Raw genomic sequence first — 10,635 nt, forward strand, 5'->3', positions numbered from 1 at the left:
CTTTTCGAGGATTATGCACCAAACAGTCAAAGACCTGGCACCCAAGTGCGACGTGACCTTCCTGCTTTCGGAAGACGGCAGTGGGAAAGGGGCAGCGCTCATCACGGCGGTGGGATGCAGGCTTCGTGATGCCGAGCAGAACTGAACTCCACAACCCCGGCCCTGATTCTGTCTTGTGAGCACTTTCTCATAAAGCAGCGACTGCGTAGTCTGAACTGGTAAATAAATAAATAAAACAGAACTCACTGCTTTATCGGGAAAAAAAAAATACAACTAATGACATAAAAAAGTATAGGATACAAGATAGAATGTGTGCTGTTAATACTATCTCCTGTTTATGGACCCCAATCTGCATGTTTCTTATTCACCTTGTTGGTACCTTCCCCATCTGTAGGTCATGGAAAAAATCAGTCTATAATTTCTGCAGCTGTCAAAAATCAGTTGTTGTCTGAGATGAAATTGCCCCCAGTTGATGTGCGTTGAGAGCTGCTGTTGCATCGTACCAAGTGTGACCTTTGCAGCATCCCTGTTACGTGCACCACCAGCACGCTGACCACCAAACCTGGGTGTTGAAGCTTTTAGTGAAAGGGAAGCAGCGGTTCCCTCCTGCATACCTACCTGCTGTTGTTTCGTTTAAAGCAATCGTGGAAAAATCGCGGTGTGTCGGCACTGTGCACGCACATAACTCTGTAGTGGGACTTGACAATGTGACTTACTTGCTTCCTCGATGCCTGTTTTGTCATGGTAAAATTAAAGTAAACGCCCTTGTCCCACGGATCTGGATCCACTGGTATTTCCCGTTGCTTTTGTGAATAGTGTTGTGTTACCGAGCAAAACCTGTAACATTTGGGCAAGAAATCCCTAACGAGTAAAACACAGTGGTTGGTGATTGGGGTAATCCAAATCTCCAGACCTGGGAAATGGGTGGATTTATGGTCCCTAGGCAGGCTGTGCTGTATCCGTCTGTATAAGGGGTCGGATCAAAATTATTTCTTCTCTTGTTATTGGTTTAGATCAGGGCGCTGCAGCTGCCCTTCTACAGGATCTGCAGCAAAACAGTGTCACCTGGATGTGCACACCTCCGTCTCTTGCCTTAAATGGGTGTTTGCTTCCACACAGAGCTTTAATCTTTAATACTGTTAAGCAGCCACTCGAAACACAAACACTCAGCTAGAGTTAGTGATCAGGAAGGACTATGAGGGCTCGAGTTGGATCTCGACGTTGAGGAGCTGGGTGCATAAACCAAACAAACCACACAGACAGAGTTGGACCCAGCTTATCCCACGAACTAAAGCAGCAGCAGGGTTGGTATCGTGTACACGTGGTGTATTCCGCCCTCTGTCGAGCTGATGCCATTATTATACTTGCATAGCAGTTGCATTACTTAAATCGAGAACCAGTTCGGAAGGCAAAAGGTAATTAACGTTTGCAAGTCACGCCGCTTTCTGCAAAGAGGGAGACCCCACAGCAGTATTTAATTCCTGCTCTCCTACCGAAAATGAATTTGAGATCTCTGCATGGTTTTCCCTGCTCTCTTTCTTCTCCTGCAGAAAGTAGATGGAAATTTGCAGGCTACTCTTCTCTGTCCTCTTTCCACCCCCTAAGATTTGGATTGCCCTGCCTATGGATAACATTTCAATATGCATTATGGTGCACTGTGAGTGAATGTTGTAAAGTAACATGTGAGTCGCAAGCAGTCCTCGCAGCTTTACGTGTGTGTCTACCTGAAAAATTGCATGCCTAACTGGTTTTGCAAAGGTAGAGAGTCTTTTTACTTTGCACACTAGTAGCTCCGATACTAGTGTTACGTGGTATTTGTGGAAATATTAAACTTTTTTTGATGTGCGTTAACTGGTGTGCGGTGGTTCTTTCTGGAAGAGATTCTCTCGGCTGCTGGCGCAGTGCTTTGGGAAGAGCTATTGTGCAGGGAGAGCTGTGACCTAATCCCACTGGTGCCCGGGTTTTGTGTGTGTGTGTTTTTATTCCCGGGCGTTCGGGGTCAGATTCAAAGGGGGTGGGTTTTGTTTGACACCAAACCTTGCCTTTCCTAACGCGGCTCAGCTGCCCAAACCTTGGGGTGTGTGGAGCTGGTCTGCGTGCATCTCATGCCCTGTTGTGCAGGGGAAACCGCAGTGCAGGGAGACTTCAGCCCACTGCACCAAAGCAAATGTGATTATGTTAGGCTTTGCCAGATGCTTTGATGGCTGTGTTACGAGAGCTGTGCTCCTGCAGGAGCCTGGCACACAGCAGCCACGTGCACGAAGGGCTGGTGCTTGCAGAAACACGGCCTCAGGTGCTCGTGCGCTGCTGGGCTGCACGTCCTACGTTGGAATTGTGTATGAAGGCCCCTTCTGCATACACTACAGTTGGGATTCTCCCCTAGCCCATTTTATGTTGCAGCTTGAGTAGTCGGACAGCCTCGATGTGCAGCTCTGACCCCAAACAGGAGGCAGAAGAAGCTGAGAAGGTTTACGGGTGCAGGGGATGCCTTTTAGTTGCTGAGGGTTTGCAAATCTTAGGGCTGCTGTAGGGGTGGTGTGAGCCGTACGGGAGACCTGAGTTTGGAGCTCTTCAGCACCTTAATCATCGTATGATCTGTGGGCTAGGCTCGGTGCAGGACAGAGGATGAATGTGAAGTGCAAGTTAAACTTGGTCGTGGGGTGGCTGTGAAGGGAGGAGATGCTGGCAGAGGTGGTGCTGTTTATTGGATCCAGCTCATAACAGTCCTGGTGGGACTTCCATTTCCATACTTCTTCTTATCCCTAGGAAACTTGCAAGTGAATCCCAAGCTATAACTGTCCGGAGAAATGTCTTCAGTGTTAGCCAAACAATGACTGAGATGCCTTACTTAAAGCTTTTAGGCTTGGTGAATAAAATCATGGTCTTCTTAATTGTTAAGCTGTAGAAATTACTTCGATATTGACACACAAATCTTACATTTCCTGGGGAAAAGGCCATTTGCATACCGCTGTTGTAATGTCATCTGCTCCTTCTTCCTCTGGGGGAAGGCTCAGAAGCCTTTTGAATAGGTTTAAAACAAGCAGCCCTTGTTTTGTTTTGTTTTGTTTTCTTAAGAAAAATAATAGCAGAAGGCAAAATAAAGTGTTTCTGAACTTCTGAACCCTGCCCCGTGCTTTTTGTTTGTTCCTTTGCTATAACAATGAGATTCTTCAAATGTTTTTCCTTACAGTCTGCAGGAACTCCTTGGTGCGTAGAGCACAAGTAACTGTACAGAGGGGGGATTTATCGCTGACCTGGACATTTTATACCGCTGCGTGGCATTTAATCAAGTCTATATTTATATGGAGAATTGTGTGTGTTTACTCTGGAGCACGGTGTTCCTGTTACCTCGTATATCACAGGAAATAATGTTGTTGGCCACGGCATGCCCTCCTTTTTCCAACGAGGGCTTGGGGCTTCTCTGCTTCCTTACCCGTTGTTGTTTCTAGCAGACAGACTTCTCAGGATCGAAAGTGAGTCCTTCAGGGGACGCAGAGCTTCGTTTGCAGACAGGAGAAGTCGTCCTCTGCTTTCTGCACCAAGCATGAGAGAGATGCCATGAGCAGGAAACGTCGGCGCTTGTCAGGGGCTGCACGGGGGAACGTAAGCTGGGATGCTGGAGACAGACCCGCTTGGTCCCAAAAGATCTACACTGGAAAGCTGCTGGAGAAGGGCTTTAACGCCTTACCGTCCCCTCAGCTGCACGTGGGAGAGGCACAGCCTGTGTATGTAACACAGCAAAATTGTCGTGCAGGTGTTCTTCACTTCCTTGGAGCATGAGTCCCAGAGGCGTGTGCCTCGCCAAGCACCTCTCCAAAGTGTTTTGAATCCCTGTAGGAGAAGACTTGGTGGTGGCTGGCTGTCAGTGCCTGTTCCTTCTTGTTCTCCCTCTGCCCTGGTGCAGCCCTGCAGTGTGCTCTCAGGAGGAGCAGGCTGGGCAGATAACATGGAGGCTTGAAGCTGCCTGCTGGAACAATTTAGAATGATGAACATTTTAAGGAAGGCGCACAGCCCTGTGCCATCTGCCACGTCCTATTAGTGAGATAAGTTTGCTGGGCCTCTCTGTACCGTAATTGCTCCCCACAGCAGCCAGCGAGGTGGAGGAGATTAAGTGGAGAAGAAAGATGTGTCTGCTGGGTTCTGTGCTGAAATGGAAAATCATTTCCCTGAGCACTTTTTCTGTTCAAGCAACAAAGCTTTGTCCTGAATTTACTGCAGAAGTCAAGACTGGCAACGCTTTGTAGCTTTTGTTCTCCCAGAGCAAAGGGGAATATTTGGAATAACTGGGACTTGGTGGTGTTGTAGGAGCCTCCTGTGTGCCAAGGTATGTCTCTGGGGTGTTATGTGCCAACCTGTCACCAAAGGTGAAGGTGATTGCAAGGTGCTACTTATCACACCGGTATTAAATACTGCATGGCATTAAGTATTGTGCTTGTATTTCAGCTTGTCCCGTTCTGCATGTCTGCACATAATGCCTCAGGCTTCGAAGATGACAAATTTCAGCCTTTATTTTAGCATCTGAGAAGAGAAGAACAGTGCCGACAAGATGGGGTAAGTCTGGAAAGGGGAACGAAGGGACTGGCTGTGGTGGGGACCACGGTGGGGTTGCTGGGGTTGGGGTACAGGCAGCTTTGGAAGCGCAGAGCTCTGGGATGCCACCAGCTGTGCACCACCCCAGTGTCACACCCGGGCGGCCCTCTGCTCCTGTAAGCAAGCAGTCGTGCTGCAAACATGACTGCTCAGCTAGGGAGCTGAGGAGCGATGCTCAGCAGCTATTTTTGAGCACCTTCCCCAGTGACGGGAGCTTGCAGCCCCTCTGACCAAGCCTGCCTGTGGCTCTCCAGAGAGCCTCGCTCCCCGGGTGAGGTACCACAAGGAACTATGTGCAGGTGGAGGAATCGCTCGAGCACGCTTCAACAGGAAATATACATCGTGTTTTGGTACAAGCTTACAGAAATCCATGAAAGGATGACTCTTTACAAGAGTTTCTCACTTCTAATTGGTGCAGGTGAAATCACAGGCCTGAAAATCCCAGGATCCAGGAAAGCTTCAGGGCAGGCTTTTCAGCATGGGAGCCTTTGTGGTAAAGGAGCTCAGCTCCACAGCCTCGTCCACCTCCAGGCTGCTGAGCCACAGGAATTAGCTGCCCACACACCCCAAGGGTCCACCCAGACTGGGCCAGAAGAGCCCCAGCCTTTCTGTTCCTTCAGCTCTTTTCCAGATGGAGGTGTCTTGTGGAACAGAGAACAGGAGCTCGCCATCAGGACGGCAATAATTGATATTGTACGGATTGGTAGAATGCTGCCTGAGGTCTGTTCTGCTTCTGTTTTGATGTGATGGGCAAAACCTGTCTTTTCTGTATAGCAGCGTGGCTTTAAAGGAGGGCTGAACTTGTATCCAGAGCTGGGTGATGTTCGGACCTGCATGGATATGTCTTGTTTTATTGTCAGAGTGCTTTTGGTGCTGATGGCACCTGTAAAAGCCCCCTAGGAAACAGACCTGCCTCAGGACATCTACAAACCTGCTGCTTTTAAATGGTTTCTTAGGATATGCCCCATCCCTGGAAGTGTTCAAGGCCAGGCTGGATGGGGCTTTGAGCAGCCTGGGCTGTTGGGAGGTGTCCCTGCCCGTGGCAGGGGGTTGGAGTTAGATGGTCTGTAAGGTCCCTGCCCACCCAAACCGTTCTGCGATTTTAGTAGAGTCAGAACCAGAAGAAGAAATCAAAGCGTTTGCTGGGTGGGGGTAAATGATGTCTTCTCTTCCTCATTGAAGTGAGTTTCCGTGTTGAAACTTGATTTCCTTGACTTCCTGCGGGTCGACTGGTAAAGGGATGGGGATGTAAGTCGCAGCTTGTCTTTCTCAGTTGCTTTTATGCACGGACACCACCGGAAGGCTAGCTTGAAGCCTGAACGAAACCTGTAAGCATAAGAAAAGAAATTAAATGGCAGATCTTTTTAACTGCACAGAGAAAGAGCAAGAGTGTAATTCTACCTCGGAATGACCATGGAGATAAAAGGTTTCTATTGAAATTGAAGCAGGAAATGGCACCGGGGAGCCCAAGACTGGGCTTGCTTCACCAGCGTCCTGAGAGCAGAACAAGGGAGACATCTCTTGGCACGGCAGGGTTGTGCTTGTGCAGCCGCTCGCTCGTGGCCACGTGCTGATCACACGCCTGCTGTCTGCACTTTCTTTGGAGGCAGAAAAGCTTACTTTTTTGTTGTTAGTAGTATATAAATTCACTTCTCTGCCTGTTGGGTGCAGCTGAGAATCACAGTGGCTTTGACCTCCAGAGATTTCTGCCTTTACAGACTGAGATCTGCGTGCACGCTACTCACCTCTGGTTAAGACAACAGTATATGATGGGGTTGTACATCGTTGAACTCATGGCAAGCAGAAAGATCGCCAGGTACACCTGCTGAATGTACTTCTGCTGGTAGATGTCCTCCTTGAAGTTCCCCAGGATGAAGTATATGTGATAGGGCAGCCAGCAGACGGCAAAAATGATCACAACTACCACCATGGTCTTCACAAACTGGAAGAAACACACCGTGTGTTATTCCTGGGCCTCTCTAGGGTTGTCTGGGCTGGCTGGGGAAATGGGAGATGCCGCTGTTTGTTTGGGTCTGTTTTGCCCTCCTGAAGCACTGTGTGTGGTACGTGTGTGGGCTGCTTGGGCAAACGAACTCCTGGTGATGGAAATGGGGAACAGGGAGGGAGTGAGAGCAAATGTTTTGCCATGTGCTTCCTGCAGAGGAGCCATCAGGGAGATTTGGTAGGGAAATGGGAGAACTGCAGTTACCCCGAAACCTCTCCACCCCGTCCAGAGTTTATCCCTGTGGTGTGTGGCTTCACTGGGCACTGCTTTACTCTCTAAGGACTGCCGGGCAGCCTGGCCCACTGACGTGAGCCTTTCTTCCTTGGAACCTGGCTGGTGCGTGTGAATCACCATTTTTTCATGCTTGTTGGCTTTACCCTTTACCCCCCAGCCCAAAATAATTTGTGAACCTTTCATGCCCTGTCCCACAAGATTTTGCATGACGTGCAAGCTCTGTGTTGGAGCTGGGGGCAGAAGAGCTGGTGTGTTTAGGGTAATTATTTTTAAGTTTCACCTCTGACCTTTTTCTTGGCATTGACTTGGTGTTCGTAGAGGACTCTATTAATGTGGTTGCCTGGAACCGCGCTGCTCCACAGAGTAATTCCTATGATGCTGTATGCAACAAACATCACCATTAAAGGCAGTAAGTAAATCAACACGATCACTGCAATGTGGTATCTGAAAAAGAAAAGCAGGCACATTTGCATCGTCAGTACATCCTTTGAAGGGATCTAGCAGAAACTGGCTCCCATTAAATTCAATGCCAAAGCATAAAGCAGCAGAAATTTTGCCTGCAAACATCATTAGAGGGGCTTCTGTAAAAAGCAGAGGCTCATCTCATCTCTCCCATGTTGTGATGATTAGTCCTTGGACTGGATTCACTGCTCCTTCACGACAGAGTAATGCTATTTATCTTTTATCAGAGGGTTACAGTCCACAGCCACCTGAACTTTGCTATCCTGCTGCACTCAGGGAAGAGACTTCTAAGGCTTGTGGCTGTAAAAATGCGAACCTTTCAATCACATTGGCAAAAGGAATATTCCAAAAAACTACTTGGCAAATGCAGTGGTGCCAAAATCTTAATTCAGCAATGATCAGGGACTTGCAAATGTTGCGGGCTGCTAGTGGAGTGCATGAACTCAGCAGGGCAGGTAGGGAGGAAGGAGCATTGCTGCTTTATAGCACGTGCACAGTGAGTGACAGCCACTATTGTGTTTCTAATGCTGGCTGATTTTATTTGTGAGCACATGCACAATTAAATCTTTTGTCACCACCAGGCTGCTTGGTTTCTGCTCCGGACGAAAGCGCTGCTATCTCCCTTGGCTGTACGTGAGCTTGAGCTGTGATACCCCATGAGCTTCTGCTGGTTCCCTTGTGCTTAGGTTTGATTTTTTTTTAAGCAACCACCATTTATGGGGAGGGAACAACCTGCTCAGTCCATTACAGCAGCTGTCCCATTAACATAAACAGTGTGAAAAACTGGGATTAGGCAGGAGGGCTCTGGCACACGCTGCTGGCAGTGACCACAAAAGGCTGGGTGCGTGTTTTTTCTCAGTGGGACAACACCGTGTGGATACTCGGATACTCGTCGCATTAGCAGCCGGGCTCGGCTGTATTGCAGAGCACTGTAGGAGTCAGCACTGGGGCTCTCCACATGGGACCCAGCCTTTCTGCAATGTCAGACCCCACCGACAGACTCTGACATGGGAGCGGTGATGGTTCAGAGTCAGGAAATAGCAACACAAAGCTGTGCTGGGAGGGGAAGTCCACCGTGTCGTGTGGGGGGGCTGCATTTCATTGCTAGCCATTGCCCTGGAAAAGGCACTTAATAAAGTAAATAAGTGTAGAAAAATACTCTGTTTGGCAGCTGTGGAGTGTTTGTTGTCAGCCTGCTCTCCACCTCTCTTAATACTTCTTTTCCTTAGGATTGGGATTGTCACGAGAGCGGCTGCATGTGGCTTTTTCTCCCTGCTCCATTTTGCAGGCGTTCACCCCGACAGAGCCATCAGTCACGATGATTTCTGGAGATCACTGCTTCCAACCTCCTTGCTAGGAAAGCTACTGAAACCCGCAAATCTGAGGCTGTTCAGGGGGTGAGCTGGTGAATGTGCTGGGATTTATTCTGCTCAGGAGCTGCTGCTCTTTAGCTGAGGATCCCAGAAAGAACCTGCCCTGTTATTTGCTGTGGTCAGGACCAACTTTTCTGGGCCCACAGAGATAACAGGCAGCGATTTCATTGGTAATCTGCCAAAGCTTTGCTTCAATCCCTCCCAAAGAATGGCTGTGGGAGAAATAAACCTAATGTTTTTCACCTGAATGAAATAGCACGCACCTTTGCAGGTGAGGGGTTAGGTAGCTTTCTCCAGCTTGACTCATAAAAGCAAATAGATCTGTTTCGGCCCCAAATGCTGACACAATATTTTATTTTCACTTTCAGGTGAGAACAGAGCCTTTACCAAAAGGCTGCTTGATTTTAAGGTGATTTCCTACTGCCCCTCCTCCTCGGTTGATGGGAACCTGGTGTACTTTGTTCCCAAGCACGTAGGACGGGGGTAGCACCAAGGAGCCCTCGGAGGTATGTGACCCAGCAGGGCTGGGATGTGAACCTGTTTTTACTCTTTGCTGTTTTTTGGGAGTGGGAAAAACTGACAGCCAGGGGCTGAATGTGCCATGGATCAGCCAAGTTTACATGGAGTTCCTGGAACTTGGCACTTATTAGCGTGAAAACCTGTTAGTTGGGCAATAACTAACCGTAGGAGGCGCCCAGCTGTCTGCCAGAAGTGCTGAAGGGAAAAGCATCCGTGGTGCATGTAGCTGGGGAAAGGCGCTCACAGCGAAGGATGGATGCGGGGAGATTAGCACTCGGTTTTGGTTTGAGGAATTGTTTCCATTTTGTTAATCAATTTGTTCCTTTTCCTCAGTTCTTCCATTACTGCTTTGTAGAAATGTTTTGCCTGATAGATTTCTCAAGCTGCTCTGTATATCATGTACTTTGAATAATGATTAATCACAGCAGATCCCCCAAATGCAGGGAATGGCTTGTTTCATCTGTCTGAACAATCTTGCTTTAAAGCAGGAGGAAATTGCTATGAGGGCTAGGAGCTCTCAGGAGTGCAGATGTGTGTCTAGATAAGTAGATCTTTAAAACCTTAAGATGTCTGAAACACACTCCTCTCTTTTTTTTCACAGACAGCAGCATGATTTTTAGCTAATTATGTGGCTTCTCAGCATTAAAAATCCCCAGCTCCCTTCTGCCTGATGGAGGGGGAGAATCCAAAATCTTTAAAAACAAGGATTTATTGCTTGTTTAAAGACATTATGCTCTAGTTTCTCTTAAATCCACCAAGCCCTGTATCTAGGCTTTCTAGATCTTATGGCCAGTTTTCAAAGCAGGGGAGGATGGAGTATCACCCTTCTTCACCCTGAGCATGACAATGTGGTTGCTTTTTCCACAGCTGCCTTAAACTGAGCTTAGATGGGCTGCCCCACACCCATATTCCCCAGCTGCGTAGTTCCCCTACCAATCTCCCCCTCCCTCGACCCTCTCTCCCAGTGCTGTCTGTAGCCAACAGTTTGGTCACGACATTCATTTCGTAGCTAACTTTGGCAGGAATCGTGAGTTTTCTTGTTTCTCTTACGTGAGCTGGTGCTTCGATCCCACGTCATCCGGCCAGACGACGATGCACTTCGTCGTTCCGTTGTCTGTCAAGATCTCGGCGTAGAAGCACTGCGGGAAGGCGAGCCCAAATGCCACCAGCCAAATTATTCCTATGATGACTCGGGTGTTTCCAGCAGAAAGCCTGGGCTTGAAGGGATGGATTATAGCCACATACCTGCAAGAAAAATGGGTAATGCTTTTATGGTTCCATTGGTAAGCCGTACAACAAATGTGGCAGGTGTAAAAACTCCCCAGCTGATATGGTGGGATTTATTTGTAGAGCCATTTGGTCAGGTTCCAGGAGCTAAACCCCTTCTGAAGAGAATAACTGCAAGTCTTAAGGTAGGATGGATTGATCCGATCTGGATGGATACATCTGGTG

The 10,635-nt window shown here is 48.3% G+C and overlaps 2 protein-coding genes and 1 long non-coding RNA gene across 7 annotated transcripts in view; 2 read left to right on the forward strand and 1 right to left on the reverse strand.

Annotated features, from left to right (window-relative positions):
* Nucleotides 1-1,851, forward strand: part of HK1 (hexokinase 1) — a 31,685-nt gene extending 29,834 nt beyond the window's left edge. For both annotated transcript variants that reach the window (XM_084525052.1, XM_084525053.1), the window contains exon 18: nt 1-1,851. In XM_084525052.1, the coding sequence (XP_084381178.1) occupies nt 1-145 (145 nt within the window). In that variant the 3' untranslated portion in view covers nt 146-1,851.
* Nucleotides 1,454-10,635, reverse strand: part of TACR2 (tachykinin receptor 2) — a 16,388-nt gene continuing 7,206 nt past the window's right edge. For all 4 annotated transcript variants that reach the window (XM_084525060.1, XM_084525061.1, XM_084525058.1 and 1 more), the window contains 4 exons: nt 10,234-10,428; nt 7,117-7,273; nt 6,336-6,532; nt 1,454-5,916 (listed from right to left, as the gene is read on the reverse strand). In XM_084525060.1, the coding sequence (XP_084381186.1) occupies nt 5,721-5,916; nt 6,336-6,532; nt 7,117-7,273; nt 10,234-10,428 (745 nt within the window). In that variant the 3' untranslated portion in view covers nt 1,454-5,720. The remainder of the gene's footprint in view (nt 5,917-6,335; nt 6,533-7,116; nt 7,274-10,233; nt 10,429-10,635) is intronic.
* The window catches only part of LOC311439423, a 3,190-nt gene continuing 2,868 nt past the window's right edge, over nt 10,314-10,635 (forward strand). Inside the window, exon 1 of the long non-coding RNA XR_014694714.1 lies at nt 10,314-10,443. This is a non-coding gene — a long non-coding RNA (uncharacterized lncRNA). The remainder of the gene's footprint in view (nt 10,444-10,635) is intronic.

Source organism: Aythya ferina (assembly GCF_964211825.1).
Source record: "Aythya ferina genome assembly, chromosome: 7".
NCBI classification, from domain to species: Eukaryota; Metazoa; Chordata; class Aves; order Anseriformes; family Anatidae; genus Aythya; species Aythya ferina.